The sequence below is a fragment of the Protopterus annectens genome, chromosome 9.part0 (genome assembly GCF_019279795.1).
Source record: "Protopterus annectens isolate FY-2018-M chromosome 9.part0, PAN1.0, whole genome shotgun sequence".
Classification (NCBI taxonomy): Eukaryota; Metazoa; Chordata; order Ceratodontiformes; family Protopteridae; genus Protopterus; species Protopterus annectens.
The window spans coordinates 1,072,737,353-1,072,758,881 of record NC_056743.1 but is presented as its reverse complement, the minus strand read 5'-3'; the positions used below and the strand labels follow the sequence as shown (position 1 = coordinate 1,072,758,881).

The 21,529-nt window shown below is 41.2% G+C and overlaps 1 protein-coding gene across 1 annotated transcript in view; it reads right to left on the bottom strand.

Annotated features, from left to right (window-relative positions):
* Nucleotides 1-21,529, bottom strand: part of MYG1 (MYG1 exonuclease) — a 1,051,322-nt gene that overhangs the window by 457,540 nt on the left and 572,253 nt on the right. The window contains exon 4 of the mRNA XM_044083894.1: nt 9,498-9,647. Coding sequence (XP_043939829.1) covers nt 9,498-9,647 — 150 coding nt within the window. The remainder of the gene's footprint in view (nt 1-9,497; nt 9,648-21,529) is intronic.

Sequence of the window (21,529 nt, the reverse complement as noted above, 5' to 3'; positions counted from 1 at the left end):
TGTTGTCAGACATCACAGCTTTGATGAAGAAAGAAGTAGCATTCCAATGGATACATTAACTATGACCTACCACTGAAATTCATTTTTATGTATTGAGATATAGGAATAATAATTTCTAGAAGATTCTTGGTCTTTTAACATACCTTTCCAAGATCCCACCGAGTCATTCTCGTGTGCAGTCTTGCACATGGTATGAGGAAGAGGATGCAAGAAAACATGCAACCCAAAGGTGTCAGGAAATACTCTGCTGTGATCTCTTGTTGCTAAATAAAACCTGTCAGGAGTGTCTGAATTTCTACTGGTTTGTCCTCTGTTGGGAAACTTTTCATCTGAGCTGAAGCTATAATTTCCCATCAACAGTCACCAATGTTAAAGGAGTCAAAGACTTATTGTAATTTACTGTTATTACCCAGAGACAGACCAAAACTTTAGCTGTAAGTGATAATCGACAGTTTCTTGCCTTGTTACTAACAAAAATAATCCAATACATGGAAAATTTTAATGTTTTGCTATCTTAAGCATAATGAAAACTCCAGCAAAGTTAGAACTTCCACTGAGTGACCTCTCAAACCTCTTGTATCAGAGGCACTTGGGATACATGCAAATGATCATTATGAACATTGGGTGTTTCAGCTAACTGGCGAACCTGATGTTCATAAGGATCATTTGCGTATAGCCCATGTGCCTCTGATATAAGAGGTTTGGTAGGTCACTCAGTGGAAGTTCTAGCTTTGCTGGAGTTTTCATTTTGTTTTTACTGATTGGTTTTTCAGTGACCCTCTCACTCATTGTTTTAGTTTGCTATCTTAAGCATACAAACATTGAAGTTAAACATCTGGTAAAAATTCTGGGGGGAAAGTGGACAGTCAAAATGGTAACGATACCAACTAAAATCGATTGTGTTATTGGAGTCATATACTTTTGATGATAAGGTCTCATTTAACTATAAAGATATGCATATTCTCTGCCAAGAATGTTGTTCTGAAAAAGGAACTAGTTACTATCCTAAAAGCCATACTTCACTTCATAAAACATATTACTGAAGAACTAATTTTGCCCCTCTATTCAAGATCTTCAGCAATATAATCTGCATCAATAGAAAACAAAACAAATCACTTTAACATTTTTATTTTTATGTATTATACATTACATACATTATCTAACATTCACTCTAATATTATTACATAAACTGCTTATTAATTCCTACCTAACCTTAAACTCACCCCTTTTCCTGAACATGATTTTTCATGAACTGTTCCCACAAATTCCATTTATTTCTATGTAATTTGATCCTTCTCTTTTCTAAATATACCACCTCCTGTTATTTAATCTCCTTTACAATATTCAGTACTTCAAATGCAGTTGATTTAGCTACTGACTTCCACTTTCTAGTAATTGTTTTTTGGCAGCCAACAGCATTAAACTTAGTAAGGCTTTAGTAGGTCTAAGCAATTCACCTCATTTACCAGCTCAAAATAGCCATTTGTTCCCCCGACAATTCTGACAGAGCAATCTGCAGGGAATGTTTAAAATCTGTCAACTAGTCACACTCCCAAAAACACATTCCCAGTTACTTCTCTCATTCAGGTCACACCTCTAGCATTTCTTAGTTACATGAGAAAAAAATTCTCTGAAGTCAGCTTTGAGTATAAAATACTTATGCAAACACTTCCAAGCAAAAATCCTAAACCTCCTTTGTCACACACTTGGGAGCCATACAGATGTCCACCCACTGTTCCTTTGTAAATTCCCTTTCCATTCTCTCTTCCCATTTTTTAACATCCTCTGAATGATTCTTGTTGTTATCATGAAATATCATATATGCCCCGCTAAGTATCCCTTTTTAACAGCTACTTTATTCTAAACTTGACTTAAAAATTTAATTAGCACTCACCTATCCCTTTCTCTGCTTCTTGTACAATAGTGAGATATTCCCTGATAAAGAATTTATAGGCAAAGGAGGGTAGCACCAATTCAGAGGCCAAATCAGTTAAAGAAAATAGAAAGCCTGGACTGAAGAACTGGTTTCTCCATGAAGAACATTTGTTCATCCATCACTGAAATCACTCAATCCAGCATGGACTCAGAAGACATCAAAACTGATGAACAACAATTCAATATAAAAATAATTGTCAGCTGACACCAAACTTGAACTACAAAAATGAACTAATAATAAAACGAGTAACAAAGATTCAGATGGTGCAGACAAACATATGGAAAACTAACAAAATAGTTTGGAACAGTACTCGTTTTTCATTAGACTTTAAACTATATAAATGCAACAACACATTTAAATATTAATAAGCAGACATCACAATCTAAAATAAAAGCCAAAGGGAATAGCTCAAGAGTAGTGCTGGGTTTCTGTGGAAAAATAGCTCTTTATTTCTTGCTAGAAGCTCTACATGAAAAATGTCTGATTCTTTTAAAAATGTGTTCCTAAACCAGTAGAAGCTTTAACAAATTTCAGGGGAAAAAAATGCCTTTAGTTATTTTTCTTCAAAGAAAGTTTATCCAGATTAGCACTTTTGTCTTACAGACCAGATTAAATTCAAAAAGTCTACAAGACGAAAGGGCTGACACAAAGACAAGCATGCTACTGGGTATGTTGGAAGTAAAGCAACATGGATACAGCACTCAGAAGTGCACTTGCTAAAGGTAAAACAGGGTCATGAGAGGCCTCGTGCTGGTAACAGGTTGTGTTTACTGATGCTGCAGTCCCACACTTAATTTGTTAGATCCTACCAGTATTGAAACCTTAAATGAAGTCTAAGCTATGAACAAAAAGACCTGGTTTGGAAAGGCCTCATGGATTTCCCTAAACATACGCCACTACATCTTGCTCTGCAAGAAATGAAACATGAAGAGGTGCATCCTTGGCCTCAACTATGGCTGACCCAGGATAAAAACGGCTGCTAATGTGCTTTGACCACTCATTTGGGAAGATGTGCAGTGACTAAACCCTCTTAATGTACAAGCAGCAGAAGTATATCCCCCAACCCTTCATCATCCACTGATGTGGACGACAGGTGTAGACTCAAGGATCAAAAAACAAAAGGCCTCTAAAACGGACTAGGGAACCGAATAATGTGATAAGTAAGGCAAATTAGGTAAAAACACACTGGTTCCACACGGCTGAATAAAGGTCACAAGATAATTTATTCCAAGGAAAACAAGTAAGCGCTTTCACAGATATCATCCGCTTCATCAGACTAGAATAAGAAATGACATTAGAAACTTGCTTATATACTCTCCTCCTACCACCCAACACTACAACCTGTGAGAGATGCACTTATCTAGCCAAAATGGAGGTAAAGCTCTCTCCAACCAAGACTGAACTTGACAGTCATGAGGAGAAGGTAAACATTTGCACCGCACCACACTCATCACATAGTCTCACTAAATCTACACCACCAAAATCCACACACAGTAACACAAAAACATTTGTGGAGGCTCTCAATAATAATCTGTATAAGCAACAGAGACCTCCAAAGCAGAAAGCAAGCAACCTCCATCCCCCAATACAACCCAAATGACACATAGCCCACAGACTCAGTGTGCCACTCAACCACAGCCAATAAGGCAAAACAACGTACCCAACACACTAGTCATAGGTGACTCTATAGTCAGGCACATGGATGTCCCACTCACCAGGCTAGAGAAGGAGAAGGTTACTGTCAGCTGCCTGTCGGGTGCCAGGATCCGCCACATAACCCACGCACTCAGGTCACTCCACGCCAACTACAAATATGACTCTGTCATTGTCCATGTTGGTGTGAATGACCTGAGACACACCTCCCTGGACTACATGAAAAGAGACATGGAAGAGCTCTCCAATCTTGTAGCCCAGGCATGTATGACCCTATCCCTGAGTAGCATTCTGCCATCGCCCAGAATGATACCGCAGTACAAGGACAAAATGATTGACTTCAACAATTGGTTAAGCTTCTGGTGTCATTCTAAGGGGATCTAGTATCTGTCTGCTTGGGATGACATGGTCGACAGACCATGATGCTTTGCCACAGATGGCCTGCATCTGTCGCCCCTGGGATTCCAGATACTGGCTAAGGCTCTTGCTGCCTCTACAGTGCCTTTTTTAGGCAGGGTTCAAATAACAAATTCACCACCATAATAGGAACAGGCAAACAATAACTGAAGGTAATACTACTCAATGCTAGAAGTCTAAATCTCAAAATGCACTCACTCACTCGATGCACTCCTTAAAATGGAGAACATCGATATCTCTGCAGTGACTGAGACCTGGTTCAAGGCTCCAGACAGCACCCCTGCACTACCAGGCTATACCTCATAACACACTTTTCGGCCATGTAACCTGGACCGAAACACCAAAGGCGGAGGCGTGTCCATATTCATTAAGGATATCCACACCTCCAGGCTAGTTGCTCAGCATAATGCATCTGAGGTTATCCAAGCGCAACTAACTCTGGGCAAAACTGCAATCCAAATTGTAGCTTGCTACAGATCCCCACCATGCCCCAGGATTCCCACTCCTCTTTTCTTGATGTACTGGAAAATATTAGGGTTCAACCAAACAACCTAATAATGGGTGACTTCAACTACCCCGCCATTAACTGGGAAAACTACTCGTGTACCAACTCCTTAGCTCAACGCTTTCTGGAATTCATAAACTCCAGTGCCCCAGATCAACTTATCCACACCCAAACCAGGGGCAACAATATCCTAGACCTAATCATTCCGAACATGAGTGACCGGTGTTCTACAACTTAAGTCAACTCCTCGTTGGTCCGATCCAACCATAAGCTTATCACCCTTGATATCCACATCCCACCCCCACCCCCCATTAAAGAAACCACAGTAAAAAAATTCTCCAAAGCCAACTTCATGCTTCTTAAGACAGAAGTGGTTAACTTCATGACACCCATGCAGATGGACAATACAGTTACAACTGCTGAATCCTACACAAATGCACTCTATAAGCACTTACACGAGTGCATGGATCGTGCTATCCCAAACAGAACCAAGACGCTATCCTCCAAAAAAAAACTGCCATAAACAATCTGTACAAAAGAAGGAAGAAACTGTTGCAAAAGAGAGTAAAATCCCATGAGTGGAGGAGCTCCCTGGTCAGCCTCAGTAAAAAGCCGAGATCCCTTATAAGATCCTCCAAAGCTAGCTATGAAAACAAAACTGCCACTAAATCCAAGGACAACCACAAAGCATTCTATAGCTATGTCAAGAATCTAGATGGCAACACCCAGATCTGCTCTGAGTTACAGCACAAAGGCATGAAAATTACAGAACCAACTGATATTGCCAACATCCTGGCAGATTGGTTCAGTGCTAACTTTACCCCCCTTTCACCCCCTAAAGGGCCTATATCTATACAGGAAGAATGCAGAGTCCCTGTAATCACAACTACACAGGTAAAAGCTGCACTCTCTAAAGCCAAAAACACAGCATCCACGGGACAACATCCCAGGCTGCGTTTTACATGAACTTCAGAAGGAACTGGCTCCCCACTTAAGCACCATGTTCAATATAGCTTCGTATCAGGCTTTGTGCCCACTGAATGGCGCACAGCAACAGTTATCCAACTCCACAAAGGGGGAGCCACCACTGATCCCTGGAACTATCGACTTATTAGCCTGACGAGTCTGGTCTGCAAGGCCATGGAACGTATCATCATGGAACTCATAAACAAAGACACTGGTACCTCCAAACTCTGGATCTCACTCAATTCGGGTTTGTGAAAGGCAGATCATGCCTACTGAACCTGATCGACTTCTTTGAGGCAGTCACCAAAGCCGTGGATGAGGGTAAGGTGCTTCACACAGCCTATCTTTACATCGCCAAGCCTTTCGACACCATCCCCCATTCTGGAATTATAGCTAAAGCCACTAAACTAGGTATAAATCCCTATGTCAAAAGATGGGTTGCCAACTGGCTCACTGACAGAACCCACACTGTAAAAGTTGCAGACTCCAGATCTGACCTCAAGGCAGTGACAAGTGGAGTGCCACAGGGTTCGTCCTGGGACCTCTCTTGTTTGGTATCTACTTCTCTGAAGTACAGGCTAACACAGAAGGCCTCTAGCTGATGAAGTTTGCAGATGACTGCAAACTAGGAGCCATAGTCAAGTCCCCAAATGATGTGGACATCCTACAGAAGGGCCTCAATGAAACAGATGCCTGGTGTCAGAGCCATGGCCTCAAGCTCAATGCCAAAATGTGCAGTGTCATCCCCTTTGGTAAAAAGTCTGTACCCATGAACTACCACATAGGCAGCAATCTACTTAACACCGAATGCGTGATAAGAGACCTTGGGACCCAGGTGGACAGTAGTCTCACCTTTGATAGTCACATCGCCACAGTAGTCAGGAAGTCCTTCTACGTGGCACACCTCATCATAAAAAGGTTCTCATCCAGGAAAAAAGAGGTCATTGTTCCCCTCTACTCGTCACTCATTAGACCCATTAAAGAGTACAACGCCCCTTTTGGAATGTACCTCACAAGACATCTGCAGCAGCTGAAAAGGCCACAGAAGTCCCTCACATCGAGGATTACTAGTCTCAAACAAATGCTCTACACTGACCGCCTCAAAAAACTCTAGTTTTACTCCGTAGCATATCGCCTACTCCAAGGTGATCTCTGCCTAACATATAAAGCTATGTCAAACCCAGAGCTGTTGGACATGCTACACCTAAAGAAATCCCAATCCCTCCAAGCTACACGCTCTAGGGACCTAAACCTTGTCACCACAATAAACAGGACACGCTGGAGGGATAGATTCCTGTCCCAGAGACTTTCTATACTCTGGAACAAGCTACCCATCTATATCAAGCAAAGTTCTTCATTAGCACTCTTCAAGAAAAATCTTGATGAGTGGATGGGAAATAGGAAATACACCCCGGGGATCACTTCTGTGTCTCTGCTGGACAGTGGCACAGTCTCTGGTAAAATCTGCAGAGGCATGGAATTAAATCTGTAACATAATTGCTTCTTAAGTGACCTATTGTTCCTAAATGCAAAGTTGGGTTGCTCTTCTATTACTCCTTTTAATTCCTGTACTGTGGAAATAATGTCCCAATTACTCCTAATAACATCACAGACTATGTGAATGTCACTCACATAAGTCAAAGGCATCCTTATCTTACCCGTAGTATCATTACCTCCTGTAATCATGGGGCTGATTATAGCAGGTGTATCTATGGCTACATCACCAGGGGTGCCATTGATAAAGTACAGTTTTTAATATTTGATTTATTAATAACTTTATTTGAGTACTTTAAAGTTGAACATCCTGTTGTACCCATAGGTGGAGATAGACTTTTTAGATGTTAAAGTAATTAAAGATGACCTATGTACTGTGTCCACTGCTATGTATAGGAAAAATGTCAGAAAAAATAATATTCATTGCAGCAGCATGCACCCTAAACATACTATGTTGAATGTTCTTAGAGGACAGATTTTTCATGTCATGTGATTGCATAATGATGACAGTAGACTAACAGAGGCCCTACTAACCCTCAAACAAGAATTTATATTGAGAGGCTACAACCATAGTATGACTGACTCACAGATTGCTGAAGCCTGGCGTGAAAGGAAAGGGAGATGTAAAACCTTATTATTTTTTGAATGACTCCCCTGGTGATGTAGCCATAAATACACCTGCTATAATCAGCCCCATGATTACAGGAGGTGACATTCACATAGTCTGTGATGTTATTAGGAATAATTGGGACATTATTTCCACAGTACAGGAATTAAAAGGAGTAATAGAACAGCAACCCAACTTTGCATTTAGGAACAATTTAGGAACAATAGGTCACTTAAGAAGCAATCAGATTTAATTCCATGCCTCTGCAGATTTTACCAGAGAGAACCGGCACATATATCTGCAGGAGATGTTTAGCTTGTACTCATATACATATAGGTGGACAATTTATGCATCCGTCACTAGGGTTTAGGATTGAAAGTGCTTTCTATGCTGATTGCCAAACAAAAAACGTAGTCTATTTTTGTTACTGCACCACATGTCCTGCATTTTATGTAGGTAAGACCAACAGACTATTTAAAGATAGGATATTGGAACACCTGAGAGATATTAAGAATGGCATGGAAACCAGTGCTTTACCTATGCATGTAGCTAAAGAAAGACCAAGACATAACTTTAAATTTTTGGTGTTAGAAATTATGCATAGTACTATGAGAAGCAGTGATTTGGTAAATAGAACTGAATCAAATGAACAGAAATGGATTATAAGGTTTCAGGCAGACAAACCACCTGGCCTGAATAGTAAAGTTTCTTTGAAGCCATTTCTCAAGGCTACAGCTCTTAAACATTGATTTTTATTAATGAATTATTTCTGTCATTGTGGGGTCAGATAGTGTATGTATTTTTTAGCAATTTTACTAATTTATTAAACAATTTACTGAATGATTTATTATTATATATTTACATATTTTAATTAATTATTCGCTGCTATAATGCTACTGAATTTTCACTTAATTCTTATCTATGCTGCTATTACTATTTTAATGTATTAACACTGTATATTAAGAGCCAGTTTTTTACTGTGTTACAGCATTTTAGAGGTTAAGTATGCAATTAAGCTTTTAGCCTATTTGATTGGCTTATTTGAATGTATATAAGCAAGTTTCTAATGTCATTTCTTATTCTAGTTTGATGAAGCGGATGATATCCGTGAAAGCGCTTACTTGTTTTCCTTGGAATAAATTACTGTGTGACCTTTATTCAGCCGTGTGGAACCAGTGTGTTTTTACCTAAGTAGACTCAAGGATCGGCTCTGCAGATACAGGGTCCAGAGAGCCAAGAAAACAACTCAATTCTAGGAGGGCAAAAAGATCTACCCTCATTTATCTGGCCTTCTCATGGTGCTTATGCAGAGAAAAGGGGCTGTAAATGGGACCCTCATGTTACCATTATCCTCCAAGTTGCAAGGTAGGTCAGGAGTTCATCTCTCCAGTGTCTGTGGATGACCAGATTGAACTACTGGAACTTACAACAGGGCTTCACATCAAGCTCCACACAGCACTGACAATGACACATTCCTAGCTCATGATCTGCTGGCTGTGCAAACATTTGAAGGTCTACTTTAAGGGAATGAATACAGGAACTTGTAGTTAACAAGATTAAGAATGCAAATGCAAGTTCTGCAAATGGCAGAAAAGAAATGACAGGCTCAGGGTCTAAGTACATCCTCCTAGTATGGAAAGCTGCATTATGCACATACCATATTATGGCACACGAGTGAGGTTACAAAATATACTGACTTGGAATAAAAGAGAGGATGGACCCAATCACAAACCTGCTAAGGTATTGAAAACCACTCCAAGAATGAAACTGTGTTTGCTTTTGTCACTGGTATGCATGCATGCTGTAACTAAATTAATTCCTCATATGGACAAAACGGGAAGTAAATAAATAAAAGAAAGATGAGGATTCCACCATTTGTAAGCAGACACATATCTGTGACTATGCCACTGTCAGCATACCTCAGTGTCCTGATTCTCATCATTCCAACGAGGATTCAGACGTGCCACTCTAGCACTCAGGTTTGTAGACACAGCGTAACGCGGCTCCCCATCCCACTGAGAAATGCCATTGTCGATTGCATCAATCTCTTCAATAAAATTTTCATAAACCTGATTCAAATGATGCAAAAAAAATAAAGTTAGGAAAATGTTGACAAAAGATATCAAAATAAAAACAAGCAAGCACAACAACAAGGCAGTAAAGAGTAAGAAGATAGGCTTATCTTTTTCTATTGCCAGTAAGAGACCATTGCTTATTTTCATTTAAAGGCATCTCATATAACCTAACTTCAACCATCACAACTATTTTCACCCCCACTCTACTACTCTGGCATCCTCCTTTCACATCCACCTGTCTTTTAACTTACTCTGCCTCTCCATCCTGTCCACCTCTCTCTTCTACTAACCCTCATTGTCCTACCATCGATCCCACCTGACTACTTCCTTCTCTTCCTAACCCTTATAGACTTACCATTGAACCAGGTGAGACATTCAGGTACTCTCGCAGCTTACCTTGATATCATACCACCACTTATATCTGCAACAATATCCACCAACTTTGCCAATTCCTGCAACAGGACTCATATAGCTTATCGTTCCGCTATTACACCTCCTAAATGTGTGAAAAGTTTAAGTACCTAGTCTCTAATTAATTCCTATATCTGCTTTGCACCCACTGCATGAAGTGTCCTGTATAAAATTTGCTAGCTGAAAACTACTCGTATGGAATGTTCTCATATATATACTCTGTACTGCTTGTATAATATCTTTGATTTGAGAATGATTACTTATGTACTGTTTTTTTTTCACCAATTGTATAAGCTGCCAATAATATGTACTTTCTGTCTTTCGGCTTTTCCCGGTTAGGGGTCGCCACAGCGGAACTCCGGTCCGCTAATGATTGGCAGTAGATTTTTACGTGCTGGCTTTCTGGGCCTAACGCACAACCTTCAACGAAGGAATGCCCATTCACGCATGTCGACACACGGATGACGCTCTAACTGAGAATCGAATGTGCAACGTCTAACTGTGAGGCGACAACGCTACCGCAGCACCACCACCGCAGTGCCAATAATATGTACTAAATGTCTTTTTAATTTAAATTCAGTATTGTATGTGAAATATCTTACATTTGGAGCTTTTCTCCCCTGGACTCCACTGAAAATGGGCACTTCTGGCCCAGCTAGACCATTCCAGTAAACAAATGCAAACAAAATAAAATAAAAATAAAATAAAAATAAATCTGGTCTACTCCATGTTAATTTCTCTGTTTTACTTTGTTAAGACCACTTAGCAAATGTTTTCTGTAACAGGCATGGAAACTTATCATCATGTTTATAGGGTCTATATTAGATCACCGAACGCTTAAAAAAGCGAACGGTAATTAATCGACCCTATGTAAGCGAAAGCTTACAATGTCGGACTGTCAGAACAGCGATTTTTTTCCAAAAAAAAAAAAACAATAAAAAAGAAAACACTTTAAACATTATAATAAGTGGGGGGCTTCACCCCCACCCCCCTACTTAAATATACCAACTCTGAGACCGCACTACAGGGCCGAAAATGGCAAAGTAATGAACCGGCCAAACAAATTCTTTCACAGGGAAAAAATTTGCTTAAAAGCCGCTTCAATATTTTGCCTTTTCAGTCTTTTAAGTTTGACCAAGATGCATTTGAAAGAATGCGTCTTCGGTCTTCTAATAGGAACCCTGCTTATATCACTTACAGTAAGCAGTTAGCCTGAATCTTCTAATGATGCTTTATATACTGACACAGTTGGGCAAATTCTGAAGCCTTTTTTCTTTCCACTTGCTGCATGTTTCACTTGCAGATTATTAAAATGGAAGATAACAGTAAATTCAGCTGGTCTCCTGGTGCAGCAATTTTTATCTCATTTGCAATGGTGGTGACATGGAGTTCCAAAAACAGATCCTGGCAATAATTACATAGGTTTAAATGGGGAAGACACAGGCTACATAGCTCCTGACACTAACTACATAGCTTCAAAGAGGGGGAGAAGCCAACTCTCAAAGGGTAGCTCTCCACTTCTAAAAAGAAAATCTGTTATTGAAATCAGTGCATGCACATTTCCAAAGCAAAGCAGACAGTGTTTTTTGCAGCATTCACATTATAGCAATACATATGGACACAACGCTTCTATTATGCTAATAAGTTCTAATTCAGTTGAATGAAATCACATACAAATAAAAGATAATAATGATACATTCTGAAACTTAACATAATATACTAAAACCTATAATATCAAAGTCAAAAGGCACAAATGTAGCATGCAACAATGACTAAGCAATGAAGGCTATTGGGTGTAAGCAGTACAAAAGTGATGCTGTATTGATTCTGCCACAATCTGCTAAAATCACTAGTTAGACATACAACGTTTAATGAAGAAAAACACTACAGTAGCCTGTAGCAGTAACTGAAAGGATCAGCACTTTTTTTAATTTGACTTGGTCTAAAAGTCTACATATAGTAAGATTTTGATCAGAATAAGCACAGGAAAAATAATTAAAAAAATAAAACATTGAATAAGAACTGTGGACAACCAGCATTTACATTTCAGTAAAAACATGACACAAGTATGTGCATTTGTATTGCACTGTAGCACCATAGTTTTGTGGTAAAAATAGTCTTATTTTTATAGTGAGGCAAACTCCCTTGTGTCTCATCCATGGGTACTCTGCTGATATAGTCCAGTTCTGAGATCATACAACCTCAAAGAAAGAGCAAACTCAAGGTTTTGCAAATAACACAGTTTGCCCCACTCCAAAGTGCTATGACTTCAGAATTAGAATAAAAATGTATGGGCAATATAAGGGTGCAAGGGAGTTGCCCCCTTGCTAAAGAAAAATTAAAGATTGCATTTGCTCGCATTTTTATTTTGTATGTTACTACTGACTACTGAGTACACTGTCCAACATAATACAATACACACTAATATGTCAGTAAAACTCTTTGCATTTTTAATTCACCCTAGCACCTCAACAATAAAACTCATATGCAAAAAGATTAAACCTTAACTGCTTATAGCTTAATTTAATACTGCATATCTCTAGTTGGATAACTTCATAGAAGCTTAAATTGCCATTAAGTATTACTACTTGCTCTTGTTTGGGATACTGAAAATTCATTACAGTGTGAGCAGGCAAAACACATGTCCGGTCTTACAGTGTTCTGTGATTTTCAGTTCAGTCAGTCTGCACCAGTGGTACAGATGCTAAAACCCTGACTACAACCCAAACAGTAGCTCAGGAACTTCAAGGCACAGGCGGGGAGGATGGGTGTGTCCTTCTTAAGGAAGGTTGCACACAATGGCTACACTCACATGCTTTGATTTCCTTGGTGGAGACAGGGAAAGCAACTGTGCAGTGCTTCATGAGGATGGGCAGAGATTTTGTTGACATCAGTCCCTTGCAGAAGTGAGGGCTGGTCCTGCTCAGACACCTATTGCACAATCCACCCTTGGGTTGTTACTAGGTGTGTGGTGGGATGGGGATTATTAGGTTAAAAAAAATAAATAAATAGTCCCTCAGCAGCAGTATGAAGCTGTCCCAAATGCTGTTCGAGCAAGTCTAGGGGTAGGTAGGAGAGGTGTCAGCAATCAAAGAGAGACAGTGGGAGCTAGAAGCCAAAAATCAGCTACAAAAGAGAAAAAAAATCAGTACAGTCAAATGTATAATTTATTAATATGATCAAGAACCATGCAAATACATCACACTTCTCCTTCCTGCAATTTCAGAACAGAGAAAATGGGCATAAGGAAAGTGGATAATATGACCTTTTGAAGAAAATACAGTAAACTCTGTTAACCAGCACCCATGGGGATTGGTAGATGCCAGATAACTGTAGTTTCTGGTTGCTTGAGAGCTACTATTAAAAATAGGCCTGGCTAATTCTTCTTCTTCTTTCGGCTTTTCCCGGTTAGGGGTCGCCACAGCGGATCACCTGTCGGCTCATGATTGGCAGTGGAGTTTTACAGTGTCGAGTTGCCAGCCCGGCGCCTAACATTCCACAGAAGGCACACACATGTACGCACTCACACCTAGGGCCAATTTAGTGTGTCCAATCCACCTACAGCATGTCTTTGGGATGTGGGAGGAAACCGGAGCACATGGAGGAAACCCACACGACCATAGGGAGGACATGCAGACTCCGCACAGAAGGCACCCCAGCCGAGGATCGAACTGGATAACCTCTTGCTGTGAGGCGGCAACAGTAACCGCTGCAGCACCGCGGACGCCCAAAAATAGGTGTAGCTAACACTGTACCCTATATTATTTGTTTGGTTCGATTTGTTCTTAGGTTGAGTAGAGAGGGAATTTATTCCTATCTTCCTTTTTAAAACTCTAAATGTTTCTTTTCTGCGGGGGAAACAAGAAGTGCAACACATGAAAATTGTACTGTATTTCTTCGATTTTTTTTTTGCCGGCTGCTTGAGTTCCGGTTAACTGAGAGTTTACTGTACATATGATAAACAATTTGGCACCTCTTCCATATAAAACCTGGAATGCATCTTGGCTACACCATGCCCCTACAATGTTATACTAACAGATGGAAAATCACACAGAGTCACATCCTTTGTCTCAGGCAAATGAAGGCCATTACTTTGAAGGTCAAGTGAAGTCTTACAGTAATGATGAAGGAGGAATGTGATACAGGCAAATGAAATTACACAACAGCCGAGGCATAAATGTAGTCACTGGAGGGGAAGCCTTAGGAAATACAATAAGCAGCAGTGCATAATACATTAATAAAGTAAAAAACAAACAATATCAACATAAGCCTACTCCTTAAGACAACTCATTTTTTATAGTAATATAAAAATCATTCACTGATTCACACAAACAGACTACTTCTCACAGTCATCCAAAATTAAATGAACTTCGAGTTATTCTGCTCTCTGACACTGAGCTTTACATCCTCATGTATCTGAGGTGGATTGACATCCCATTTAGGTCTGTCTGTCCTGTGCCCACTAAGTACCACAACAAGCTCCAGATTTCACACAACCCTAAAATGGATGCAGCAGGTAATGGAAATGGATGGATGAACGAATTACTTACTTTCATTCATTCATTCATATACTGCGGTGGTGGTGCTGCATTAGCGTTGTCGCCTCGCAGTAAGACGTTGTCCTGTTCGATTCTCAGCTAAAGCGTCTTCTGTGTGGAGACATGTGTAAATGGGTGTACCTTCGTTGAAGGCTGTGCATCAGAGCTGGCAACTCGGCACGTAAAAATCTACTGCCAATCATTAGCGGATCGGAGTTCCGCTGTGGCGACCCCTAACCGGGAAAAGCCGAAAGATACAACAACAACATTCCTCCTACCTAACCTGGACTTTCAAGGTCAGCATTTCGTCTAGTCTGTGCCAGTGTGAATTAGTGAGTAGCAAACTCACATGATGAACAGAAATAAAGTATGGTGGAACACTAGAACAGACCTAACACCATAACAGCAGCACCCAAACACGACAGAGGAGCATGTCAATGTCAAAAAACAACATTTGTGACAAGCTCTGAAAACAAAAAAAACTAAGAGAAAAAAATGCACAATTTTTATGCCACTCTTTCAGAAGGAGGACATCAACCCTCAAGTTATGAATACTCACTGCTGCAGCAACAGACTGATATAAAATATATGACAGTCCAATGTCTGATACAAGAGACACCAGTAGAGCCTGTGAATATGAGCTCTGTCCGCACGGAGTCCTGGAACAGAATATGCACCAGCGGTCCAGGAAGAGATATTACCGTATCAGCTAACAGTGGTGATTGGACATGCTGACAGACGTAGCAGCACACAGTCTTTTCAACAACTGCAAACATTTTTGCAAAGCATGGGTTCTAGCATTCCTTTTTACGTATACATGTTTTAAAAAGACAATATATCTAAGGTACAGCTGTAAACTTACTGTAGAGCTTCATTCATGTATCCGTTTTCCATTACAACATCTTTCTTTCTATTTAATCCAACCCAAAGTGATACATTCAAGTAAGGCACAATTTAAATTATTTAACTCACGCTGCCTAACTAAACTCGTTTCTGCAATTTCTCTGCACACCATTTTCGCTTTTTGCAAAATCCTTCCATGTTGTCTTTTCATAGCTGTGAAGGCTTCTTTTTCATCATGTGGACAAGTTCAACTCTAGCTATCATAATCTAGCTACTAAAATCACTTAAAAAAGACTTTAAACAAGGTGCAGACTATAAAGTCTATCTTTTAAGTATGTGTTATCAGTCAAAGATGATCAGTTTCACATCATGACTACAACCCCTGGCCTGTAACTACAGTTCTGAGCTTAAACAAAAGTAAATACATCAGTAAATACTTCAGATTAACAGTCAAGTGTACCTAGTAAAGCTTTTAAAGAAATGCTTACTAACAAAAATCAAAGGGACTCACCAAAAATGAGACCTGGAATACAGAATAAAAAAGCAGGAAAGCACAGTACTCATTATAAGTAAATAGAGAAATAAGATCACAGAAAATGTTTTGCCTACCTGATATAATTATTAGGGTGACACAGAGTAACAATAATGTCACAAAGGTAGCATAATAAGGTCAACAAAAAGCACTGCGGCAAAGAGAGATGCATGGACACTAGTACTGCCGAAACATCTAGATATGGTTTGTAGGTGATTACTAGGCTAAAGGCACAATGGCCTTTGCAAGCCTAGCCAATAATACCCACCATATGACAACATTATATGTTAATTCCCCAGATATGGGATAGGGTAGTATCAGGGTAATAAGTCTTTGGATGTTGGAGCCCCGAGTTATTTTTCAGACTGCCTTTGTCTATAAGGGCCAAGGGCAGTACCCCAGGAGTGAACTTAAGGTTCTCCATCCATTTATCCAGATTCTTTTGAAGACATAAGGGATGGGCTTTGTTTTACAAAAATGGGAAGTTTATTCCATACACGAGATAGCCCATCAGATATGAATCTGCCTCTCAAGTTCTGGTTCAGGTTCATGTAATACGTAACTGGTGGATTACTTTTCCTGAGAATATGTAACATTTGACCAGGGCTGGATCAGAGAATGTCTTGTAGGCCAGGTGTAAGCTCCCTTTAAAAAAACTATGAGACAGAGTAAAAGGACAGGACCTTTAGTCGGTCTGAATAAGACATGTATCTTATACTTTGTATTCTTTTAGTGAGCAACCTCTGGGGCTGTTCTAGTCAGTGAAAGTGCCTGGTTAAATACATGCAGAAGGGAGCATTTTACTCGATTATGAGGGCTGAGTACAAAGGCACTATGATTTCCTTTGTTCTTGATGCTATGCCTTTACTTATAAGTTGAGCCACACACAAGGATTTTCAAACTACTGTAGCTACCTGGTGGTCAAAGTTTAGGTTACTATCTGTGTTCCTTGATCCCTCACCACTAGGTCCACTTTTAGGAGTGTGCTATCAGTGTTATAATTTGCAAGGATATCCGATTTACTGAAGGGTACAATTACGCATTTTTAGCATTTAGTCTCAGAGCATGGTTTTGGCAGCAGTCACTTAACTTGTTTGCAGGATGCCAACATCATTTAGGGATTCAATGATTGCATCCAGCTTACAGTTATCAGGGAACTTGGTGAGCCAGGGCCCCCCCCCCCCCAAGATTGGCCTTCACTTCATAAAACTATACACCAAACAGGAGGGGTCCCAACACTGAGTCCTGTGGAACACCCCTAGTAACAGGCTTCTTATCGGAAGTGGATTTACCTAGCGGACAACATGTGTCCTGTCAGTCAGCCAGTCAACAGGATGAAAGACCTTTACACAGTTAAGCCCTCAGGCCAATCAGATAAATATGCAGTAAGCCTTCCACCAGCAGTTGCTAACTTAGATGAGTTGAAACAGCTCTCTGCTCCCACCAGAGTGCAAAAATGCCCTCAATGTAAAACAAACAGGTTTTGAGATCAAGTGCAGTAACAAATGCTTTACAACAAAAGGCAGAACTCCTGCAGCATCAGGAATCCTTGAAAATAAGTTTACAAACTCTGAAAAATACTCACAAATACAAAAAAAAACAGTGTACAAACACAGGAGAACTTATACAAACACAGAAAAACTTTGCAAAACTTAAGAAATATTTTGGCAAACTCAGGAGAAAGTACAGTTGTGTACACTTACCATAAATGTAGATGTTCGAGTGTATTCACTGCTGCAGTCATCACATTTGGGTTATCCCTGTCAGAGTAGCCCTTGGCCGGCCTAAATACCAGAGACTTAGTATTTCTGCGTCAGTTGCTGTCACTTGAGGACTGACATCAGGTCGTCAGTGGTATAAAGTAAGGCACCATATGCCATTACATCAGTTTTTCTTGCCCTAACCTGTCAGGAGCCCCAAAGTTGGAGGCCAGGTTCTGGTGGAAGAAATCCACCAGTGGAAAATAAATACCAATATATGCCTTGTAAGGAAAGGAGAACAACAAGGAAGAATGGTAATAAAAGGAGAAAGAGAAAAAAGGGGAATGGATGGAGGGAAACCAGGACTGCAACAGTGAATACACTCGAACATCTACATTTATGGTAAGTGTACACAACTGTACTATGTTCTTCGTGTTCCACTGTTGCAGTCATCACATTTGGGTAGATTCCCAAAGATGAGGAAATGAGTGGAGGCAGTCAAGTAAGCTAGGGGCTGGCAAGGATGCCCTGCAAGACTTCAGAGGCAAACCCTGCCCTGGATTTGGAGAAGAGAGGCAGGTGGTAATGCTTGGTAAAAGTGTGAACAGATGTCCAGGTGAAGCCTCCAGGATGTCCCTGGTGGGGACTCTTCTGTGGAAAGCTGCAAAAGTGGAGGCTGCTCTGTTGGAGTGTTTCCTGACCCCTGTGGGGGGAGGCTTACTATGCTGTTTGTTGCAGAAATGGATGGAGTGTGCTATCCATTTGGAAATGGTTTGCTTGGAGATGGCTTTGCCTTCCGCCCCAGTAGCAAAGCTAACCAGCAATTGATCAGACTTTCTGAAGGATTTAGTCCTGTCCAGATAGTAATAAAAACGGATGAGATACATAATACTAAAAGAAAAAAAACTATGAAAACAGTCCTATCCACATCTGAATAAGATTTATTGACATACAAAAAAAGTTAAAAATAACGTATTGAGCACTTTCATCTCTGCTAAGGGTATTCTGATGAAGTCTTCTTAGCAGAGATGAAAGCGCTCAATACGTTATTTTTAACTTTTTTTGTATGTCAATAAATCTTACTCAGATGTGGATCGACCGTTTTCATTGTTCCTGTCTAGATAGTATTTGAGCTGTCTGTGCACATCTACAGAGTGAAGAATACTTTCTCCCTTGTTCTGGGGATTAGGAAAGAAGGTGGGCAACTTAATGGATTGGTTGAGAGCCACACTGGACACCACCTTGGGCATGAAGGATGGGTTAGTTCTGAGGGATACCCAGTCTGCATGGAAGATGATGAAGGGTTCCACAGCCATGAGTGCTTACAGCTCAGACTCTTCTGGCTGAAGTGATGGCCAGAAGGAAGGCTGTCTTCCATGAGAGAAATTTTAGCTCTGCAGAAGAAGCTAGTTCGAAAGGAGGCAGGGTGAGCTTTTCCAAGACAAAGTTGAGGTCCCAAGCTGGTGTTGGTGCCCTTCTGGGGGGGCCTCAAGTTGCTAGCCCCTCTTAGGAACTGTTTGATCAAAGGGTGTGAGAAAAGGGGCTGCTCAGTGGGGAAAATGAGCAGAAATAGCAGAGGCATGAATTTTTATAGAGGAAAAAGAGAGACCACTGTGCAGTAGGTCAGCTAAGTAATACAGGATGAGAGGGATGGAGGTCTGTGCTGTATTGGCCCCCTTAGACTGGATCCAGGTGCAGAACCTTTTCCATTTATCTGTATAAGACTTTCTGGTGCTAGGGCGTTTTGCCTCACGGATAACATCCAGAATCTGTTTACTGCGGATGGCAGATTGGTTCGAGGTTAGGGAATAAGCCAAGCTGCCAAACTGAGTGTCTGCAATTGGGGATGCATGAATTCCTCTTCCCTCAGGGTTAGAAGGTTTGGTATCTGAGGAAAATGCCATGGAGGCAGTGGGGACAGGTTGCACAGCAAGGGGTACCAGTGCTGTCGGGGCCAGTCTGGAGCTATAAGAATGGTCCTTGGTTTTTCCTCCCTTACTTTGAGCAGAACCCTGGGGATGACAGGTAGGGGAGGAAAGGCATAGACCGAGAGGTTGACCCAGGGGAAGGAACAGGTATCCACTTTCCAAGCCATGCAGTAATACTCCCTGGAGCAGAATTTGCTGAGCTGATGGTTGGTGTGGGAGGCAGAGGTCAACTTTCGAGGTTCCCCATTTCTGAGTTATAAGGGTGAAGGTACTTCTGTTGAGCTGCCACTAGTGTGGGTCCAGAAAGTTTCTGTTTAATTGGTCTGCCAGGGAGTTGAGAGAGCGTGGTAGGTATAATGCTAACAGGTGTAGTTGCATGGAAGAGGCTGTGAGCCAAAGGGTCATGGCCAGCCTGCATAGAGGGTAGGAGCTCCCTGTTTGTTGATGTACCACATCGCAGTGGTGTTGCCTGTTTTGATCAGGAAAACCCCTGGAGAGAGAGAGACAGAGAGAGACAGAGCGAGAGAGAAGGGGTTTGAAAGCTATCAAGGTGTGCTGCACAGCCATCATCTCTTTTTGACTGATGTGCAGAGGGATTTGCTGTGGGCTCCATTGGCCCTGTATGCACCTGCCGTCCAGGTGTACACCCCAAGCATAGTTTGATGCATCTGTGGTGAGAAGGGTAGTCCCTTGTTGTGGGAGCATGCTATTGCCCACCAAAGAAATTCCTTTTTGAGGCAAGGAATTATAGGTAGAAGAGTTTCCAGGTCTAGAGAGTGTTGACACCAAATGCTCTTTAGGTACCACTGAAGTTTCCTCATATGCAGTCTGGAATATGGAATGAGGAGTATGCAAGATGCCATGAACCCCAAGAGGTTGCAGGATTTTCCTTGCAGAAAGCTGGGGCCTGGTGGCCAGTTGACAGAAGTAGGCTGACAAAAAAATTTGTTTCTCTGGTGTAAGGTATACCATCTGGGAAGCTGTGTCCAGACTTGCTCCCAGAAAGATTATCCTTTGGGTGGGCACCTGTTTGGATTTCTTTTCATTGACTGTGTACCCTAGGGAGGTTAGTAGGCTCTTTACAAAGGCCAGGTGCTTGAGCAGCTTTTCCTGGCTGTCTGCCTGAATAAGGCAATCATCTAAGTAGGGGTAAATTTGAATATTTCTTTGTCTGCAAAAGGTAATGGCCAGAGCCAAGTATTTTGTGAAAACTCTGGGAGCAGTAGATAACCCAAAGGGAAGCGCAGATAACTGAAAGTGTTTGAGATCCTGCCCTGAAGCGAAGATATTTTCTGCATGATTTCCTGATGAGAATGTGGAGGTAGGCCTCTTTTAGATCCAGGGTAGCTAGCAAAGCATCTTTCGACAGCATGGGTAGCAGCTGCTGGAGGGTGAGCATTTTGAATTTTGGGATCAGCAGAAATGTGTTTAGAATGGATAGACTGAGGATGGGGTGCCAGGTGCCCTCTTTTCTGGGCACCAGAAAAAGTCTGGAGTAGAAGCCTTGGCCTATCTGTTCTGCAGAAACATGCTCTACTGCCCTCAAAGAGAGAGCAGGGAATGGATTTGCTTTTGAGCCTCTGCCCACTGATTTGTTGGTAGATCTGGGAACCCTTTTGGGGTTGGAAGGGTGTGGAAAGAGAATTTATATCCCTGAGACACAATGTTCAGAACCCATCGGTCCTTGGTAATGGTGGCCCAGGTGCTTGAGTGAAAGGAGAGTTTTCCTCCTAGGGGTAAGTGAAGGTGGGCAGAGGGGAGGTCAGGAGGAGGTGAGTCATTGTGAGTTCTTACCATAAGGGGGTGGCTTAGAACTCTCTGGTTTTTAAGTGGAGCTAGTCCATTGCTTAGATTTCTGCATTCCCTGGGGCTGCTGTCTGGTGGGGGTCTGCTTCCACGGGGCCTAGGCTGGGCCGGTTTACTG